The sequence below is a fragment of the Myotis nattereri genome (genome assembly GCF_964212035.1).
Source record: "Myotis nattereri genome assembly, chromosome: 2".
NCBI classification, from domain to species: Eukaryota; Metazoa; Chordata; class Mammalia; order Chiroptera; family Vespertilionidae; genus Myotis; species Myotis nattereri.
The window spans coordinates 44,426,591-44,449,063 of record NC_138076.1 but is presented as its reverse complement, the minus strand read 5'-3'; the positions used below and the strand labels follow the sequence as shown (position 1 = coordinate 44,449,063).

Below are 22,473 nucleotides of genomic sequence, written 5' to 3'. Positions count from 1 at the left end.
ACTATGAAGAAATATGACAGGAGCCAAAATCAATTGTCAGAGTCTTTTAATGTCTTTGTGTTCACTCTTAAACCTGACAAAAGACCTTTGGAAATTTTTTTTCTCAAGTCTATACTCCATCCACAGTAAACACAGAATACTTTGTGTCCAAAGACTATTGATCTCAAATGTACAACAACACCATTAAGTCTCAGTGGTTCTCCCTTCTGAGGTCATATATAGACTTGCTAGGAATGTCATAACAAAGTACCACAGACTGGATGGCTTAAACCCACAGAAAGTTTTTGTCTCACAGTTCTGGAAGTTAGAAGTTCAAAATCAAGGTGTCGGTGGGATTGGTTCCTTCTGAGGAAAGGGTCTTTCCCAGGCCTTTTCCCTTGGCTTGTAGATGGAGGCCTTCTTCCTATGTTCCCTCACATTGTCTTCCCTTTGTGCATATCTGTGTCCAGATTTGCCCTTTTTGTAAGAACACCAGTCCTATTGGATTGGAGCACCCAAATGACCTCATTTTAAACTTCTTTGCTTCTATAAAGACCATCTCTCCAAAGAAGATCACATTCTGAGGAACTGGGGGTTGGGACTTTAGCATATAAACTTGGGGGGCATAATTCAACCTATAGCAGATGCATTTCAAATGTTTAAACACTTTCCCAATGTTCATGTAAGTAGAGCAGGAAAGGTTGTGTCTGCATGATTCTGGATGTTAATTATGGAACTGAAATGGGACTGAATTTCTCTCCTACCCTTTCCCCAGGAGCACAGTCAGTGTGGAGCCTGAGAACACTAAAGATGGTGTGACTAAGCTTCTCCGGGCCACCCATCCACGGGGCTGTGGATGTGTTTGGAACGACTTTTTTTTCTCTTTGGCAATAGGGATTTTTAAATGGGTTTGGGTTGCTGCTCGCCAAGTGTGTGCTATACGGGCCTGTCAATTAGTCAGGAGCAGAGGTTTCCAGCAGCTGAATTAGTGACAATATGTATTTCTTGCAGAAACGAGTAGACCGTTGGGAAAGATGTTTTATCTCTTGGTGCATTTATGTGACATCCAGGCAAATGAATTCTAAAGAATGTGTTTGGGGTGTTTGCAGCGAGGCACACCTACTTCTCCCATTTGGACAGGGACCCAGAGCCAGTTGAGATGCTTCATAGTTCTTAACTCAGAGGATAGGGGGGACAGAAAAGATGGAAAACAAAAAGTGGATTACTTGAGAGCTCTCTGCCAGAAGCTGGAGGAAGATTGAGGGAGGGCGGGGGGGAGGCTTTCCTGGACAACAATCCTGTCTCCCTCTTAAAACCAAGTACTGGTTCTAGCACACATCCTCACCCCCCTATATGGTGTCCTTGTGTAGAGATGGACAGCACCTGGGGAGAATGGTCACTGTCTTCCCTTGCTTTCTTGATCAGGTCACAGACATAAAAGAGAAACTGAAGCTCTCTAAAAAGGTCTGGTCGGCATTGCCCTACACCATCTGCAAGGATGAGAGCGTGACAGCGGGCACATCCAACGAAGAGGAATGCTGGAACGGGCACAGCAAAGCCAGGTGAGGAGCGACTCGCTGTTCTTGCGGATGGGGCTCTGCGCATCCAGCTCCGGAAGGCACTCCTGGCACAGCTCCGCAGACCTGTTTATGCAGAAAGCAATGGAGGGTGGAGGGGACAAGTCGTCACGTAGCAACAGCTGTTCGGAGTGACAGGTTTGATGGGCACCTGGGAGCACTTACTCTCAAGGTGCCATTAAGCATGGAATCCTTGTTCCGAATGTCTTGCCTCTGGATGAGGGTGGAGGCATGGTGACAGATGCCAGGTTACGGATATCCTGAGATCACGAAGAGCCTTTTATGTTCACTTAATGACTTTAAGACAGCGGAGCTATTTTTATCCGTAGTTACATTTGCACGGCTTGCTGTGTTTTTCCATCACAAGTTAAACAGGAAGTGAAAATTCAACTGTAATTTTTTTCACCCTTGAAGACAAAAAGTGTTTTGAAGTGCTCGTTGAAAGGGGAAGGGGGAAAACAAAATGATGGAGGGACAACCAGGAGGGCACTCTCATAGGTCCCCTGCCAGGAAAGTCCCACTGGAGCCTCCTGATGAGAGATGGCTCTGTTGTCACCCTGCTGCTCTGCTACCCAGTGCTATCGCCGCTTGATATGAAATCTCTCAATTTCTTGGATCAGCCCAGGAATGGGTTTGGCCCAAGTCATCATTGGGTGGAGAAGTTGGACGGGGGAACTGGCTGGCTGGCTGGGAGTTGGCAAGCAGGGCAAGACACCAAGAGAGGGGTCTGCCCGAACCCTCCCCTATGGGGATGCAGGTGGGTAGAGCAGCTGGTACATTGGCCTCCAGGAATCTTTGGGGATTGACCAGCAGGTGGAGAAGCTAAGAGGGGTGTCTGTTCTGGAGCCTTATTGGGCAGTTTGGGGCATATGAAGCAGCTGTGATCAAAAGACAGCAAGATACATGGATGTTAACTTCAGGAGAAACTGCAGAAGGTAAGCAGGCATTCAGTGAGATGCTCATTAGGTGTTTTGCTTACATTGTAGAGTTGTGGTTTTTAGCATCTATTGGCAGTCATATTATTAGCTTGCTGGGGAAAGCTTCACAAAGAGAAGACTAGACAGCTATGGGAAAAGCTACATTTCAAGTAGCTCCAAAATATCAATGTGCAAATCTTAGATCATGAGGTACAGGAAGATATTCACGATATCAACAACATGCTCTTCAAAAATGCCTAGTAATTTACCAGTGTCTGGCCTGTTAGGACAGAGACCATTGGCTAGGAGATGCAGCTGTGAGCTACCAGCCTCTAAGGTTCTTTCCTGGTAACTGAACAGAAAGACACTGTGAAGGATGACCAGATGGCCTAATGCAGGGGTCCTCAAACTACGGCCCGCGGGCCACATGCAAATACAAATATTGTATTTGTTCCCGTTTTGTTTTTTTACTTCAAAATAAGATATGTGCAGTGTGCATAGGAATTCGTTCATAGTTTTTTTTAAAAAAACTATAGTCCGGCCCTCCAACGGTCTGAGGGACAGTGAACTGGCCCCCTGTTTAAAAAGTTTGAGGACCCCTGGCCTAATGGATAAAGTGGCTGATTTTCTGAGCTGCTGTTTCCCATCTGCGTTTACCTTTCAGTCTTGGCTAAAATGAAGGCTGTGTTTTGAACCACATTCCCATGAATGGTTACACAGATTGCTGGATTTTGGTGCATATACAACTTTGAAAATACCAAATAAAAAGTGGCTGCAGGTGTGGACTGGGGAGGGGATACACGCCATCAAGAAAATGAATGGGGAAGGTAAAGATCATTGAAGTTAGAGCTAGAGGTGACTGGGAAGGTTCAGCCAAGTTCCTCATTATGTACACCAGGAGCACAGACAGGGTAAATGATTAGTCCAAGGTTACCCAACAAACAAGGGTGACAGCTGAAATCTCCCAAATCCTAGCCCAGTATTCTTTTCACTTTTACATCCTGCCTCTAAAACACAGCCCTCCCCAGGTTAGGAGAACAAATGAAACAGATCCTTAGCTCTGAAAAAGATTTAGTGAATCTGCCCTGGCCAGCATGGCTCAGTTGGTTGAGCATCATCCCATGCACCAGGAGGTTGCAAGTTTGATTCCCAGTCAGGGCAAATGCCTGAGTTGTGAGCTAAATCCCACAGAGGATGAGCAAGAGATAGCCAATGTCATCGATGTTTCTATCTATCCCTCTCATTTCCCCTCTCTCTCTCTCTCAAATCAATAAAAACATTTTTAAAAAAGATTTAGTGAATCTACATTGATTCATTAAGTTAATTATTCAATCAGCAATATCTTTAAGCACTCCCTCTGTCCAGATATCATGCACAACTCTGTGGATTAAATGCTATAACATGGCAATGTTGTCTGCCAACATATGAAAAGGCACAGTGGATTTTGGAACTTCAAGTACCATACTGTGGGACTGTAGGTTTAGGAAAGGACCACATAGGTGGTACTAGACCAGCACCTGGAACAGTACTCAGGGATCAGATTTTAATTTTATCCTGAGGACCATGGGAAGCCATTGAAGGACTTTATGCAGGTGAGGGAACTCATCAAACTTAATGCAATAAAATCATTTGCAAGAATATGCCAGAATGTAACCCAGTATATTATTAAAAAGATGAGGCTGTCAAATATTTGTGACTCGAGTTATATTCCCATTGAAATATTATAATTTCATTGTTTCTTTTAGTTCCTTTTTGAAAAATTCTTCTACTGGAATATTATAACTTTATACTTAATAGCATAATAAGTAGATAACCAATAAAGACTTGTTGAATTAAATTTAATTGAAGGTTTTTCTTATTCAACTATTAATTGATCTTGAGACTTTTTCATTTAAAGAAATTTAACTGAAATTTTGTAAGTTGAAAAATCTATTTTTAAAGCAGATGATGACCTATTTTTTCCTACTTTTGAAGTATAGATTTTCAGATGGCAGACATTTAAGAATGCTTGTTTAAAAAAGAAGAAGAAAGAAAGGTTATTCTTATCATCCATCTGAAATAAAATAACCAGAACTTTTTTAAAAAAAATCCATTGACAGGTGTTAATGGAAATGGAACAGCAATGCTTATTAGCATTAATAGAGATTGTCACAGTCTGGAGTTGCTACACTCGAGCCTACAGGAAGAGACCACTGATAACCCAGACATATTCCCTCTCTTTATTTTTTATTGACTCCTTCAGCCACATTCTTCAGTCACATCCACTGCTACAGCCCTTTTATCGATCTAGGTATTTGGTCAGGCCTGTCTTCCATCACCTATATTTCTCCTGATTACTAGTATTTTCTGAATGCTACTCCATAGCTCTTTACCATGCTTCCTTGATTCAGAAACATACCTATTTCACATTTGACATTTCTGAAATCAAAATTACTCCTATAGTGGATATGTCCATTTACCTCAGCGATTATTTTATTTTTCCAAATAGCTATTATTAAATGAATGGCATCTGTTGAAATTAACGACTTGAAATAGAGAGAACAGGAGACACACATTTGGCTGCTATGGCAGCCACAGGGTGAAACCTGCTGTGTTGAGATAATGGTCAAGGGTGTGTGAGCACTGGCTCCGCTAGTATATGGACCCACCTTTGTACCCCGCCCCTGCCTTCACCCATCCCTGGGAGATCTCACTCTGCTTTAATAGCTAAACTAGTCTGGAAACGGGGTAGAGCACAAGGAGGAGGCTGTGCCCTTTGATGGGAGGAAATTGGCAGGTGGCCATGACCCTGTCAACATTTAAATCTCTATTCTGCCAATACCAGGTCATCAAGAGGACCCTGTCCCTGCTTCCCCTTTCCTTTCCAGCCTCTTGGGACAATATAAAAACCAATGCAGTAATGTCCATAAAAATAGGTTTTCAGCTTAAAAACAATGCTTCTCAAACATTGATATGCAGGCTAAATTTGGGGCATCTTGTTAAAAATGAAGATTCTGATTCAAGAAGTCTGGGTGGGGCCTGAGATTCGGCATTTCCGACAAGCTTCCAGCGTGTGCGGTTGTTAGTGGCCTCGGGACTGCAATTTGAGTAGCAAGGCTCTGAAGCCAAGTTTGCTAGATTTAGCACATAACAACACCAGGCGCCAAATGGAACACACGTATACTACAAAACAGAGTCATTGTTTACCTGGAATTCAGACTTAACTGGAAGACCTGTATTTTATCTGGCAGTTGCCCTTTAAGCTCCTTTAACATGTAAGAAATTCCTTTTTTATTCCTCAGACGGTATATTGCAGCATGTTGTTTTCTCTTTGTCTTCATGGAAACCCTTGATGTTCTCTTTAATGGGATGCCCTTGTGGGCCACAATGGGCACTTTGAATCCCTGCTAGAACTTGATTCAATTAGTGGCTTAGCCAGCTCAAGCCACGGTAACAAAAATACCATAGACTGGATGGCTGAAACAAATTTAGTTCTGATAGGCTAGAAGTCCAAGATCAAGGTGCCACAGGATTGGGTTCTGGGGTTAGCTCTCTTCTTAGCCTGTGCCCTAACATGACAGAGAGAGAGGGACTCTGATCTCTTCTTTTTCTAAGAGCACTGATTGCATCATGGGGGCTCTACCCTCACAACCTTGTCTAAACCTAAGCCTCCCAAAGGCCCCACCTCCAAATACCAGCACACTGGGGACTGAGGCTTCAGCATATGTTCTGGGAGAGGGGAGGCAAAAAAAAAAAAAATGTAGTCCACAGTACTTAGTACAAGAATTACATCCTACTTTATCAGAATAGATACGAAAGGATTTTCCTTAGAATTCATGGTAACAGCTATCACCCAAGCAAGGCAGCCTGGGATGCATGTGCAGGGGCCAGCAAGAAGGTAGCCTGGGGTGCAACTTTTTAAGATGAAACAGGAGAAGCCACTGCAGCACTCTGACTCAACTCAGACAAATAGGAATTGAAAGGAAGCTAGTAAGTAAGGGAAGAAAATCGATAATAATCTAGAAGGCCAAAGGGAAAAAATTAAAGAGTCGTGGTGCAGGTTACAAATCTAGGCTTCCTACAGTTCCCAGGGTAAACCTGGAGACCCGGGGAGGCTGCTTGCCGTCATCCGTCATCCCTGGGAAGGGTGTCCCGGGCAGCCGGGTGGCCAGAAGGAGCCATCTGTACCAAAGCTAGAGAAGAATGATTAGATGGGAGGCAAGAAAGCACAGCTCAGAAGGAAATAAACCTTTTATATGGTTAGCACACACCGCTCAGAACTTTCTCAGGCAACAGAAGGAAAAATAAAGCCCTTGTGTTCATATAAGCTCTTCCTTTTTGCTCCTATAGAGGCAGATTCTTGACTTTTGAGGGTGCAACCATGTCAAATTACATCATCTGCATCTTCCTTGAGGATTGTTTTCTTTTCAGGGGATTCTTTCTGTACTCTCATGGGAGTTATAAAGGAAAGGGGTATGACAGAGGGTGGGATGAGGCAGGAAGAACGCAGAAGGAAGCCAGTCCGAGAGGCAAGTCCCAATAGCATGTGGATCTCATGATGGAACATACTTATTACAGAGTCTTCAGGTGTCTCGAGTCAGTTACTTTCAGACTCCTCTCTCTCCCCATGAAGTTGGCAAGACAACTTTCCACCTTTGCTCCCTGTAAGCCAGTGCTTAAGCTGCCACTGTGTCCTTCCTTTAAAATGCCTCTGGGAGGAGTGGATCAAGGTGCTGGATGAGGGGCGAGGATTAATGGGACCCTTTGGAAACTGAGTTTTTGCAGGGAGCCTCTGCTGTCTTTTAAGACAACATGAGAAATAAGTGCCATCCCAAGGAAATCCTACCCGAGGCCAGGAAGTGAATACAATACATTATAAGAAATAGGAAAAAAGTTTTAAAATCTAGAAAATAAATCAGTCACTATCACAAGCCACTGACTGGATTGACTACGCAAAGAAAATAGCAAGTCATAACTGGGTAAGTTTGAGCAGATGGAAGAGGGACGAAATGATGCATGGGCATGAGAAATCTGTCGGAGGCAGTGACTTGGCAGATCTGGCAGGACAATGTTATCTTAGTCTGATTGCAAGATATGTACCAGAGCACTCTCGCTGCACGTGAAAGATGGTAAAACATCCCCCGCATACCAGGCCGGAAACACCTCAGGACATTGGAAATCAGTCTGCACAGAGAGTCGGCAAGGGGAGCCCCCAGGAAGGCTGACTATCCAGGAGGCGGGCAGAGATCCTGTGTGCACCTCCTGCAAGTGGTGAGAAATGGCTACAAATAGGAGGAAAGAAGCACGCTGCTGTCGACAGCTCGCAGCTGGGAAACCTGGCTCGTGGTCTTCTTTCCTATCTGAACTATAGTTTGCTGACTCCAGCTCTACCAAGAAAGGATGGGTTTGGGGAGCTCCTGCCAATGAGTTAAGAGCCCAAGTTAAAGAATTTAGCTTCTGCTCCCTGCTGCAGCCAATGAGTTGTGTGTCCTCCAGGAGTTCCCAGACCATGTCCTGCCACATGTTCTCCAGCTGGAGGGAAGCCACGGACATTGGGCCTCTGCATGAATTGACGCTTTCAAACTCTAAAGTCTGCTGCTGTCAGCCAGTGCTAAGAAACACGCTTGGCATTTCAGGGAGCTGTGTTAACAACTTAGTTGTCATAAGAATGCCTTAGAATTGCATTCAATCATTTTCATATACATTCACTCAGAATGGCAGCTTATGACACAAATAAGGTGTTATAGACATAGGAACAAATGAAATATTGTAAAAAGCAGCTAAGCGACTTGCCCATGATTACGCTGCTGGGTCTCAGAGACACTTCACGTGTCTGGGGCCGGTCTCTGTGCCTCTGACCACCCCTCAGGGCCACATCTCTCTGAAGCACCTAATGCCACAGACAGCCTTTACTTAACAGTCTTCAAGAATTTATAAATCCACTTAAAGCATAAAATTATAGCATGCTTTGAGCTACTCCACTTCCAAGTCAGGAAAACTGGAAAGGGAAAGAAGTAATCTATAGAAAGAACTGTAGAAGGTTATACTCAAGACAGTTTTTTAAATTGTGGTAAAATATACATAATTTAAAATTTACCATTTGAAAAAATTTTTTTAGCACACTGCACCCTAATCCCGTTTGTGCTCGCACCCACATACACGCAGGCCCCCACGCAGATCCAAAGCAGGAGTCAGAATATCTTCGCATTTTCTACCAGCTCCCCATTTTCATACAAAGGAGGAAGAAGCGGGCACCTCCTAGGTGCTGATGGCTCTCCAGAAGAGCCTTTCATGGCTTCTGCTCTTGCTGCTGACCCAGCTGGAGCTGAGGCTGGTGCAGCCCTCCTCTGGCCAGAACATGTACCAACCATTCCTGGGGCAACCTGTGGGCCCTACAGTGACAGGGGCAACAACTTGTACTGCAACAGCATGATGAAAACCCGGGGGATGACTCAGTTTAGTTACAAGCGATTCAACACTTTCATCCATGAAAACGTCCAGACCATTAATAGCATCTGCAGCACCACTAATATCCAGCGCAAGAATGGCAAGATGAGCTGCCTGCGAGTGTAGCGAAAGTCACAGACTGCGCGATTATGAGACGTAATCTGCCCCCCAAATGCAATTATCAGGCCAAGGCCAGCACTAGGCATGTTCTCATAGCCTGTGAGGGTAACCCCCTGGTGCCTGTGCACTTTGACAGATAGATGCTCCCCTGCAGGAGTTATGGCCCCGTGGATGACCTTTAACTTACTCCTTGAATAGCAATGAGTAATGCATTTGAGCTATCTCGGGCTCTGTCTCCTCTGCATATGTCTCTACTTCATTTTCTCTATATAATCCATTCTGTTAAATGCATCTAAGAGAAATGGAGAAATAAACCTATAATGGGACTGGGCTTTTCTATAACAAACTTTTCAGTAAACTCTTCTGCTTCCTTTGATAATACTGGTCAGCTTAGCTCTCTCAGATCCTATCCTCTGGAATTTAGGCATTATATGTGTGATATAGCATTTCAAGTATTTCAAGGTGCTTCCATCTCAGTGATCTCATTTTAATACCACCGCACCCCTGTGATGCTGATGTTGCTACATATAGGATCCCAACGTTAAAGGATTTGCTGAAGGCCATGAAGTTATTAGAAATGCTGAAGCAAAACAATCCATTTCAACTGGCTACTAATCCAAGACTTTTTCTACTTCATCACAAGGAGTGTTTGAAAGTATTTGCTTTTTGATATTCTCAAAAGTCAGCTGTTAGGGGAAGCATTACAAATTTGGAAATAGGAACTGGCAAAATGAGAACTCTGTCTGTATAATTTGGCAACCTTGTTATGTTTTGGGTCTAACAAGATTAAGAAATGATACAAGGAACTTTCTTTTTCTCTTCCCAAGTTTTTGAATCATTGTAGTAAGTCAGAGTATTAACAATGCACTGGATCATTAAGACTTATGCACTCTTCCTGATTGGAAAGACTTTTCATGTTTTCCTTTTAATAAAGAACTCAAACTGGAAAAAAAATTAGTGTACATTTCAGTAACATTACATGCATTCACTTATTGTATATCATCACCTTCATCTTCTTAAACTGAAACTCTGCACCCATTCCATACTATTTCTCCTGTCCTCCCTCCCCAGCCTCTAGCAACCACCAGTCTACTTTCTGTCTTTATGAATTTGACTATTTCAGATTTATTTCACTTAGCATGGTGTCTTTAAAGTTTAGCCATGTAGTAACATGTGTCAGAAGTTTCTTCCTTTAAAAAAAAAAATATTTGTATTGATTTCAGAGAGGAAGGGAGAGGGAGAGAGAGACAGAAGCAAAAAATGATGAGAGAGAATCATTGATCGGCTGCCTCCTGCACACCCCACACTGGGATCGAGCCCACAACCCAGGCATGTGCCCTGACCAGGAATTAAATCATGAACTCCTTTTTCATAGGTTGACACTCAACCACTGAGCCATGCCAGCGCCAGAAATTCCTTCCTTTTTAGGGCTGAATGTATTGTATCTATATACCACATTTGTTTATCCATTCATTCATCAACGGACACTTGGGTTGCTTTGGCTTTTTGGCTATTGCGACTAATGCTGCTATGAACATGGATGTACAAATATCTGTTCAAGTACTTACTTTCAATCCTTTTGGAATAAGAATTCCAGAAGTGGAATTGCTGGATCATATGGTAATTTTGTGTTTCATTTTTTTAGAAACTGCCACACTGTTTTCTATGACACTTCCACCTGTCTACATTCCCTCTAGCCATACACAAAGACCTCCAATTTCTCCATGTTCCATCAGTTTCGAGGCCATTGGTGACATTGCCTCTGGTTGGGAATGCATGCTGCATGTCCCAGACACACACCACTCACAGCAAGTTCCACAGACATTTCCTCTGCTGGGGCTCAAATTTGCAGCTGGGTTTGCACTTGTAGTTCTTATTATGATCACCGCACTTTAGCAAGAAACCATCAGGGGAGGGAACTTGGAGGAACAAGATTTATTACTCACAGGTCCTGGGGGATGCATGTCATGCCTGTGGGCCTCACAGCAAGATCATGGATAGAGAGAAAGAGAGCAGACCTGGGGCTCTGCCTTTATTAGGATTCAAGAGTGGGGTGGCCAAGGTTTTAAGGGTTCACTCTTCATTGGCTAATTCGGAGCATATGAGCTGAAGTTAGAAATAGGAAAGAAGATGTGTGGTCACTCAAGAGGTCAGTTATCCAGGTTGCCCAGGGCTTTCTAAAAGGGGACCTTCATGAATGGGGGCAGCCTACTTCCTCATCTGGTTGTTTTGCTGGTAGCTGAGTCCTACAACTGGCATTATGTTTATTGGAGATAGATGTCTTTTGAAATGTGTGCCTGGGCAGCCAAAGGCTTAATGACAAGCACTTACATTCCACTCCAGATCCTTACCAACACTTGCTTGTTTATGTTTTTGGTTTTTTTTAATAATGACCATCCTAATGAGAGTGACGTAAAAACTTAGATTTTTAAGAAAGCTTCTGAAAGAGGTTATGGATACCCAGGTTCACAACAATCTTTTATTTGAGATCCTTGGGACCATCTGTGTCTCAGAATTCAGAATTGTTTAGATTTTAGAAAATCATCACAGTGCATAATTTTTTTAGCAGTGCTCCCAGAAGAATTTGAGGCTGGAACTCACAAACACATTACATGTCTGCAGCAAAATGCATTACTATTTACACTAAGTGGGATAAATGAGGACTCTAGCTGGCCTCATTTCAGATCAGATCAAAGTTTGGTAATTAATTGATTGCAGGAAAAGAAGTATGGAGACTTTTGAGTTTTAGACCTGTGTTCCTATTATATCAGCTTACATTAGTGCAGCTCTTAAACCTGCTGAAGGTGAAGGAGTACGTAGCTTAGAATTAGAACTTACTATAGAGACATGTATTGGACAGAGCTCACTGTGGCAAAAAACAGAACTGAAACTGCTTTTGCCAACAGAAAGTGTGCTCGAGGCCGGGGCCGCCAGAGGAAGTGTCAGGCACCCAAAAACAAACCCAGGCCAGCACCTTGGGACCCCATTTCTCCCCATTCCTGACCCAGATTCCACCTGGACTCTTGCCCACTCCACTGGGCACCACAAAACCAACATTCCTTACAAGTGCCCACTTCTCAGACTTGACTGACTTTCAAATCCCATTAGACCTTGAAAGTTGTGTATCCCGTTCCCTCCCTAGGCAACTCCTTTCATCAGAACAACTACCAGCATTAACGTGGTGATGGGAAACACTGAATATTGATTAGTGAATGTGTTCTACCTCCCAGCAAGCAGGTTCAGATATCAACAGGGTCTTTCTGGAAGTAGCAACTGAAAGGAGTGACTTTGAGTGTTGCCAATGACAGGCACCGTGGCTGGCCTGTGGGACACTTCTGTGAGCACATGTCTTTATCTCTCAGGTGTACTGTCTCTCAGGTGACAGAGGCTGTCAGCTCTGTCAGGCAGGGTCTCCGTACAGAACCTGCAGCCACCCACAAGGTTATTGCATCATCCCCCTTACCTTCCCTTGAGGCTCTTCCACCCTAATCAGCTATAGTGTTTGCATGTGATCTAGGAAGCCTGCATCACAATATGAAATGAGGTGTCTTAGTGACTAAGACAAACTGTAGTCGGCAAACTGCGGCTCGCAAGCCACATGTGGCTTTTTGGCCCCTTGAGTGTGGCTCTTCCACAAAATACCATGTGCAGGCCCATGCACAGAAGTCGGTTTTCGGCCTGGGCGAGCCTATTTTGAAGAAGTACTGTTGATATTTGGCTCTGTTGACTAAGGAGTTTGCCGACCACTGTCTTAGTCTGTTTTGACTGCCACAGCAAAACAAATGGAGTATCTTATAAACAACAGAAACTTATTTCTCGCCGTTCTGGAGGCTGGAAGTCCAAGGTCAGCATGGCCGGGTGAGGACCCTCTTTTGGGCAGACTTACTGTGTCCTCAGGTGTCAGAAGGGGCAAGGCTAGCTTTCTAGACACTGTTTAATGAGGGCACTAATCCCAATCCTGAGAGCCCTGCCTACTTGCTCCCCAAAGGCCTCACCCATAATAGCATCACCTTGAGCATTAGGTTTTCCACATATGAATTGGAGGGATGCATATACATTCAGATAACAGCAAATGTGAAAAACAATAATTCTTCAAAACTGCCAAAGATTTAGACTCTATACATGGAACCAGGATGAGAAAACTATGCTTGACTGTACCACCCACTTGCCACCCCACAGCATGAAACATTGAAAAACGATGACAACCCTAGTTGTCCTTCTTTCTGGATTCTCTCTGCCCCAGGTAAATGTGCATCCAGCCTCAGAACCTGAGCTACCTGTAGCAAGAGTCTCCTTCCTTTCCATGCCTCCCAGAACTGTGAGGGTGCAAAAATAGAACGTTGTCATGCCAAAGGGCTGGTGCAAAACCTAATAAAGGGAAGAATAATATGAGCTCAAAGATATATATCCATTCTTGCAGTATCTGATCATTATAAAAAGAGATCAACCCCGAGAGGCAACAAATAAATGGGCTCATGAGTCCTGGTGCTGCCCTGGGCTCCCATAGACCCTTCAGGCTGCACGCCGGCCATCCACAGATTTGTCCTCCGGATGCACTGTGGAGTGACAAAATGGCCATTTTCCTGTTCAACAGTGTTTTTCAGTTTAAGTTCCCACATTGCCTCTAGAGTTGCCCTTTGAATACATCGAAAGGAGAAAAGGTTCCTGAGGACACGGGAGCATTGTTCCTTGTTTGTATTGTAAGTGGCTGAGCATCAGTAGGCACAGTTAGAGGCTGGGTGTATTTGGCAGTCTCTCATTGTTCCTATAGGCTCAGACTCCCAGGGGTACCATTCCCAATGTAAGCTAGAGCAGTCAGCGTCTGATAAATGAGTCTCGGCCAGCCATGCAGCGCGCACAGCATCTGAAAGAAACAAAGCTCCCCCTGACTCAGCACAGGTCCAGCTGCAAGAATCATTGTCTTAAATGTCGAGGGGCAACACCGACGGTCACCTTTCAGCCCCTCTCCGCTCCAGTACCAGCAAAGGCTAGCCTTGGACTGGCTATTGTCTATTCCAATGGGCTTTAATAATTAGGTGGAGATCACAGGGCTTGGCACATATAATCGAATGTCAAATATAGTCAATCCAATGCCACGTTTTAGAAGTCAGATCTGGAAAACAATCTCAGAATCCCATAAGATTTTATCGGTATATCAGCGATATCAAAAGGCAGCACAGAAGTTCTTTACTGCAAAAACGAAGAGATGTAGAGTTCCATGACTTTTTAAAAATTTCAATTAGAACTTTTTAAGGCAGTAAATATTGTGAAGCCTTTTGGAAAAGAATTTTTGATGCACTTTGTGTGCTGTGTTATTCATTATGTAGTGAACATTGGGGAATCGATTTTGTTCAAGATATGGATAAAGACACGGAGCTTCTTCGGGGACCTCTGACTTAAAATGAGTAAACCAATGCATACACAAACCCATCAGGCATAAGATTTCAATCGCTGAACAAATGGCTTAAATGTAGGTTTCTCTGTGCGTTTCTATTTCTTTTTCTGGAGACTGATGGATAGAGCCTTTTGTTTCTGGAACTTGGAATGTTACCAGTAGGAAAATAAAGAATTTTAAGTGTATTGTACAAGAATATGCAAACAGGAAGCACACACAAAAAAAAGGGGGGAAAGGGAGTGTTTTTCAGCTTTCAGGCAGCAGTAGTAGAGGCAGTAAAAGAATGATAATAATAGCAGTTAGTCCCCAGCCTACCAGATGTCTGTGCCTGGCGTCCTGATTCCCCTGAGAACCACTCTTCAGCCCTCCACCTTGGTCTCTGCCCAGAGGGAGAACCTCTACCAAGTGAATTACCTGGGCCCCCTTGCATGCTGGCTTCCACTTGGTTTCAGCCAGTAGGAGACAGCAGCCAGAGGTCAGAAGGAGGCACTACAGAGGTCAGGGAATCATAACCTAGTGATGGTTCTTGTCATGTCACTGGGCCCCTGTCTGTGATTTCAGTTTTTGTGCAGTTGATTCCCAGGGTTCTCCGATACCCTGAGCTGGTTTCCTTCAACCCTGTCTGCACCTTTAGAAATAGTCTCTTCTTTAAACGCTCTTTCTTACCCCTTGGAGGGTAGCCCTGCTTCACACCAGGGCACAAACAAATATAGAGCCTTTGCAGGAATTAGAGAAAAGCACCCAGGTCGGTGCATGGGGATCGTTATCCTCTTGTCTCCACTTTGGTATATATTGAAATTTTCTAAAATAAAAGGATTCCAACAAAAGCAAAATAAAAGGTACCCATTTTACTGGCTAGTGCCCTGCAGATGCATAGCTTTATGAGCACAGAACTCGGGCTGGTTTCAGCCTCACCCTACTCCCTCAGCAGGTGGCTTGATGCTGTGCACAAAATGTCAGCTGAGCCTGGAGGCCCTACAGAGGAATGGGAAGATCCCTAAAAGCTGGAAATATCTTAAGGAGAGAGTGAAGACTGACCTGGGTCTTCAAGATATTTGGGATCTAAGTGGGAAAGGGACTGTAGGCAAAGATAAGGTGTACGGCAGAGAGAGGCATGCAGCAGATGTATGCAGGGAGTAGATTCTGTAAGGCAAGGAAGGTCCTTTACAGCAAGTACTGCAGCATAAGAAAGGGGAGATGGGATGCAAATGGGCTTTGATTGCTATGGATCGGAGCTTAGGCTTGACAGGCAGTATGGTGCAGGATTGGGGCACTGCCCAGGCTTTAGCCATCATTTTGCCATCTGTCAGCTCTGTGACTTTACACAGTTATGTTTTACTCTTTATGCCTCAGTTTTCTACTTTACAAAATGGGGATAAAATAGTACCTACAATGGCTGGGAGACTGGCTTTTAAAATGCATGTCCAAGTGCTTGGCACAGCCCCTGGCTTCCATAAGCTCTCAGTGGACATTAGGTACTATCATCAAAACTTTTAAAACAGAAGAACGATAAGATGAAAGCTGTATTTCATGAAGATTAATCAGACAGCATGTGCAGACTGCACTAAAAGGGGAAGACAGGACAGGAAAGTCGGTGTGAGGCTGCTCTAGCTGTCTGCGCTCCAGAGGGACACGGGAAATGAGAGAAGAAGTGGTGGAAGAAGAGTAGGAGGAAGGAAAACTGACAGATCATGAGGGTACAGAGTCAGAGAGGGCTCCAAGCACTTTTCTCAGATCTTTGGTTTCCCCCGGTATAAATACACCTGGGCAGAGTAGGCAGTTGACTTTGAAGAACAGACAATTTTGACATTTTAGTACAAGTAAAAGAAAGATTAATATAAATTTGCCATTTCGGTACAAGTAAGAAAATTAAAGAACCGTTTGATTTACCCTCTATTTTACTGAATATTAAATTAGACCCAAGATTCTATTGTAAAATAAAAACCCTAATGGACACCTCAAGTATTCCAGCAATCACTGGTGACTCCTCAAACTTTCCAAAGATGGTTATTTTTATCTGAAGATTCTTCTGATTAAAATCTTAGGTCAGGGCCTCCTCAGTTGAGAAAAACATCCTCATATAAGAGAGCTCTGTAAGATCATAAATAATTTGCAAGTTTAGTTCTTACTAACAAAATCAACAGGATTGTTAAGCAAGCTATCAAGTTCCTGACTTAAGTATCTAACATTGGGATGGAGAGAGAAAGAGTAGTTAATTTAAAGTAATAATTTCTGTAAGTCCCCAATTGTGCATTCATCTGTAGGTAAGCCTACCTAAGAATTCAGTGCCATTTTAAAAAACTACTGTGAAGCCATTTTAGCCAATCTTCATCTGAGAACATTTATTTCAAGGTTTTACTTCGACCTTTTTTCCAGGAACTGGGCCCTGATTCTACCAAGGTTTGGGCTCACTGTTAGAAACAGCGTGGCAGAACCCAGTTTCCAAGTCCCTCCTGCCTCATCCTGATCTGTCCTCTCCCTCTGTGCCCTGCAGATACTTGCCTGAGATCATGAATGATGGGCTGACCAACCAGATCAACAATCCTGAGGTGGACGTGGACATCACCCGGCCCGACACTTTCATCAGGCAGCAGATCATGGCTCTCCGCGTGATGACCAACAAACTAAAGAATGCGTACAATGGCAATGACGTCAACTTCCAGGACACAAGTAAGAAAGTCCTTACCAGTAACCTCCAGAGTGAACAATGGTCACTGAAAATTATACCAGCATTTCTCTTAAGAGCAATGTGCACCTTTCATCTTGTGCTATCTTTGCCCAATCTACAAAACTGTTTATAGTCCTTTAGACAGAAAGCTCTGATTCACAAAACTTAGGATATTACTAAAATCATAGCTGGTCTTAAGGATGCAACCCACTAAATTTTAGTGGATTGAATTCAGCTGTACCAAAGCTAAAATTGAGTTTCATCTGTCAGTTGATCCATTCCTCTACTATTCAATGGGAAGCACTTGCCTAAGAGGTTGTTGGGAAGTTCATTTGAGGCCATATTCTTTTATTGATTTTAGAGAGTAAGGGAGAGGGAGAAAGAGAAACATCAATGATGAGAGAGAATCATTGATTGGCTGCCTCCTGCACATCTCACACTTGGGATCAAGCCCAAAACCCAGGCATGTGCCCTGACTGAGAATCGAACTATGACTCCTGGTTCATAGGTTGATGTTCAACCACTGAGCCATGCCGGCCACACAGAGGCCATTTTTAAAGGAGCTAAGATAATATCTCATGTGCCATTAATTCAACTGTATTTATGTTCTCTCTATTCAGTCATACACAGACAGAAACCATTGACATTTATATCTGAAATATTTAGAGAAATAGTAAAATATAGATGCAATATCACACTTAACTATTTTATTAAATATCATAAAAGCATCAGAAGTGACTTGAAAGGCTACTAAGTGAACATTGATATGAAACTATATTTGGGTTTTGTCTAAATGGTTTCCAGATGCATAACTATTAAGGCACTTTTTTGTTAGTTTTGGGGGTTTTTTTTAAGTAAGCACCCTTACAGAGAGAGTTCTCAGGAAAATATTTCTTGAACATGAGATGTGGAGTTGCCAGTGATTCTGTAATTTGGTCACTGATGCCAAAGGTGATGCTTGTGTGCTTGAATTAATGAGATAGAAAGAGGTTTCATCTAAGTCTTAGCCATCATCCTACTGAGTTGTCCCCTGCAGAAATATTTTAGTGTTTTAATTATATTTTAAATAACAAAAATTAATTTTCTGAATGCAGGGTAATTGCCCACCAGATAGACTTCATTGCTATAAAACTTCTCAGACTCACCACATTATTTATCTTCCTCTTTACTATGCCCTTCCTTTCCTCCTCAGAAGAGAACACAGGTTTTCGCCTTTTCTGCTTCTCCCTTGCTCATTACTTAGCCTCACTCATCTCAATTTATCTGTTCTGTCTTCTCTAGCTAACAAAATGTTTTATTATCGGGATAATGACCATTAGAATAAATTATTCAAGATGCATAAGGATTAGTTGATGTTGGTCTTGTTCCTCTCTCCTGAAGAGGTTATATACATGTCAGTCTGCAATGCTTATGGAAAATTCTTGAGGAGAGAGTTTGCTCCATTTCCCCTTAAGAAGCAAACAAACAAAAATCCATAGTAGCTAAGAGAGTCACTTAACTCTAAACCAAGTGCCAAATTTGACCCTTTATGTTATGATAGTGTCTGTCATACAAACCATTATTACATCTTCTAGCCATAATCACCTTTATTGCTTTTGACATTTTGAAAAATCACCCATGCATTTGTGATTCCTCTCAGAAAGAGATGGGGCCATTACTTTTCTCATCTGGAATCCCCTGTCATTATTTGCTTACCACATTTTTAATATTCTAAATAGCTTTAATAATATTTTTGTAATGGTTAAATTACTTCTTGTTCGTGATACTAGTGTTTAGAACAACCCCCTTAGCAACTCTGTTTTCTCTGAATTTAATTAATGGGCATTTTCCCTCTTGTAAAGACCACTAAAGATAAATCAGAGAAAATGTTAAGAACCTGGTATGTTGTATTCAAGTGATCTTATCTGGTATTTAGATGTCCCTTTTTAAAACAAAATAAATGTGATGAGTTGTGCCTTTCTCCGCCAGGATACATTAGAGAAGCCCCTGTATCACCTTAGCTTTTACTTAAGCAGCATCAAGCAGCCAAGATGGCATCAGTCTTTCAGGAGCAGCGTAGCAAGCTCGTCATCACTGAAAGCCAGCAGGGAGGAGTTTGGGGCTATTGCATGGAATCATTGAGCAAGTGGAGAAAACAGCAAATGTCATTACCAGGTTTACAGTTTCCTGAGTCCTCCCAGGAACATCATCTCACTTATACACCATAACAATTCTGTGAAATAAATTGGATTATTCTCATTTTTATAGGATAAGAAGAAACAGAGCCTCAACAAGGCTAACTGATTTGTCCTAGTTCACTTAAATTAAATAAAGCAAGTTAAAATCCAGGTCACCTTTGCTGCGGGAACCATGTGTTTTCCATCAGGCATCATTGTGAGCACTGGGTTTGGTGTCCTCGCACATTTCATGAGGGTGGCTGTCTTCACACATACTCTGCAAGTTAATCCTATTGTCCATATTTCCTGAGATGAGGAAAATGACAGAACCTGAGTAAACTGCCCAAGGCACATTTATTTACTCCACGAGCTATTTATTGAGCACCTGATGTATGCCAGGGACCATTAAAGGCATGGGGATCAGAAGTGCACAGCGACACAAAGTCTCTGCCCCCAGCAAGTTTACATTCTCGTGGAGGGGACTAATGTATATATATGAGCCCAGCGACCAGAACGACCAGAATGACCAAGACGACCAGTGACTATGACACACACTGTGGCAGCCAACCAGCCTGATCTGGGCCCTGATCATCCCCCCTCACTGGCCCCGCCCCCTAAAGGCCCCCAACACCCCAATCGGGGGCGGAGCCGGCCGGCCAACAACCTGCGTCCCCTCCCCCTCACTGGCCTGGCCTGATGGGCTCCCATCGAGGCGGGCCAGCTAGACCCCACCAAAGCACAAATTCATGCACTGGGCCTCTAGTAAGAAATAAGAAAACAAGTAAACAACACAATTGCACCAGCTAGTAATTGATGGAGCCTGATCTGGGACCCAGGTCTGACACACAGGATTTATGAAACAGGAAAGAACAAAGCAGTAAGAATTGGGAATAGAACAGGCCCAGAGGCATGCTGAGCAAGCAAGATGCTGCACTAAGACCACATACTGTTTGGGCACCTGGGCATTGGTTTCAAGCAAGAAATTGGAAACTTTTTTTGTAAAGGACCAGATATTAAACATGTTCAGCTTTGAGGGCCATGTGTGAACAGAAAATTAAACCATGTATAAGTGAATGGCTTTGGCTACATTCCATTATAACTTTCTCTATGGACACTGACGTTTAAATTTCACATACACATTTTTTACATGTCACAAAATATTATTTTTCATTTGATTTTTTTCCAAACACTTGGAAACATAAAAATCTTTCTTGGGTTGTGGGCCATACAAAACCAAGCAGCAAGCCTGATCAGCCTGCAAGCCATCGTCAATCAACACCTGGTTTAAAGGGAGAGGCTTATTGAGACAAGGTCTATCCTTGTTCTTAGGGGAACAGAGGTCAAAAAAAGTAGTCAAGCCCAGCTGGTGTTGCTCAGTGGTTGAGCATTGACCAAGAGGTCACCAGTTAGATTCCCAGTCAGGGCACACGCCCTGGTTGTGGGCTTGATCCTCAGCAGGGGGCATGCAGGAGGCAGCCGATAGATGTTGATGTTTCTCTCTTCCTTCCTCTCTCTCTCTCAAAAGAAAAAAAAAACAAAACTATTGAGATGGGGTGGGAACCATTGGGTGGGGGACTGTCCCCTCCCACTACCATGCCCAATTCTGTTACAAGCCTCCAGTCTTTCCAGGTTGTGGTCTAACTTTCTTTGTCAATCTGTCCACGCCAGGTGATGAATCCAGTGGCTCGGGGAGTGGCAGTGGGTGCATGGATGATGTGTGTCCCACGGAGTTTGAGTTCGTCACCACGGAGGCGCCTGCCGCAGATCCCGACCGGAGAGAAGTAGACTCCTCTGCAGCCCAGTTCGGCCTCTCCCTGCTCTCAGCGTCTCTCGTCTGCCTTGTCCTGGCACTGCAGAGACTGTGCAGATAATCCTGGGTCTGGGTCAGATGAAACTGCATTCTAGCTATTTGAACAACCAACTCACTTCTTTTCTTACACTCTTGGACAATGGACCATGCCACAAAAACTTACCGTTTTCTATGAGAAGAGCAGTACTGCACTCTGCCTCCCTTTTTGTTTTCCCAAAGAGTAACGGGTGCCAGACTGGACTGCTTCCTCTTTCCTTTGCTATCTGTGGGAACCTTGTCTATTCTAGAGAATTCTTACTCAAAGCTTTCTACCAGGAGATTTTCTTACCTTCATTTGCTTTTATGCTGCAGAAGTAAAGGAATCTCATGTTGTGAGTCATCCCTGCCCCCTCCCCTTTATAACAACTTGAAAAAAAAAAGTAGGAATAATATTCTTCATAAAATCAGGCCAAACCCCAAGACAACTGCATTTTCAACAAAGAAGCAAACAAGAGAGAAAAATAAAAGAGCTCTAACACTATCAATTCAGTATTACCAGGCAACTCCCAATGTAAGCTTTTCTGTGACTCATTGCATTTTTAAAAAAAATGCTATGGGTAGAAAGTTTGAAAATGTTTTTAGTGAAGTGAAAACACACTGTTGTCTTGGAGGTATTGTCTTGCACTCTAACCATACAGCACCAAACTGATTTAGAGGTACTGGTACTAAATTTGAATTCTATCCTTAAAATGACACAAAATATTACTGTAACTCAGCACCTCCCTCACCCTGACCAATTTCAAATGCAGTAATGGTGCCATTCTCCTCAATTCTCTTAATGTCTTTGTCCACTGGATCCAATTGGCACAGATTTCCCCTTCATCTTCAGTTACTAGTGGACGTCCCCATCAATTAATCCTCCTCAAAGATCTGAATGGAAAATAATCATCAACAAATGCAATCGCTTTGCTTTAGCCATAGGTTGGACATTAATTTGGTATCTGCCCCTGTGCTCATTACCTCCCAAATGAAGATTCCTTTTAGTGAACTGATAAGCAGTTAGACCTATCAGTGAGTTTTCATTTTTAGCCATTTGCTTTGTGTCAATTGGTTTCTGCATCACAAGGGCATTCTCTTACAAAATAACTCACAACAAAAAAAGTCAAGACAAAAAAATATATATATATAGTATTGACATGGAGATTTCTTTCACTTTTTTAGTCTTAGTATGATCATCTATTTTTATATCTATATATATATAAATCACAGATTTTAACTTCTTAATTCCAAGCTCAGGGTTGACACACCTTTGTAACAAAAATGTTTTGTCAACCAGCTCTTCTTGTTTTGTGCTGCTCAGAGAAGGGATTCTTCAATGATCTGTGAGCACCAAGAATCAAGAAAGAGACCTTTTTACGTATCTAACTGTCCATTTAATAAAAGTTT

General features: G+C 43.0%; 1 protein-coding gene and 1 pseudogene across 3 annotated transcripts in view; both read left to right on the top strand.

The window, feature by feature from the left end:
* Window positions 1–22,178, top strand: part of GPC6 (glypican 6) — a 1,123,895-nt gene extending 1,101,717 nt beyond the window's left edge. For both annotated transcript variants that reach the window (XM_081082356.1, XM_081082355.1), the window contains 3 exons: window positions 1,405–1,541; window positions 16,909–17,084; window positions 20,907–22,178. In XM_081082356.1, the coding sequence (XP_080938482.1) occupies window positions 1,405–1,541; window positions 16,909–17,084; window positions 20,907–21,109 (516 nt within the window). In that variant the 3' untranslated portion in view covers window positions 21,110–22,178. The remainder of the gene's footprint in view (window positions 1–1,404; window positions 1,542–16,908; window positions 17,085–20,906) is intronic.
* On the top strand, window positions 8,721–9,159 carry LOC308512735 (ribonuclease 4-like; annotated as a pseudogene). Its single transcript has one exon. The product of its transcript is annotated as a ribonuclease 4-like (transcript).
* Window positions 22,179–22,473: the final 295 nt, after the last annotated feature.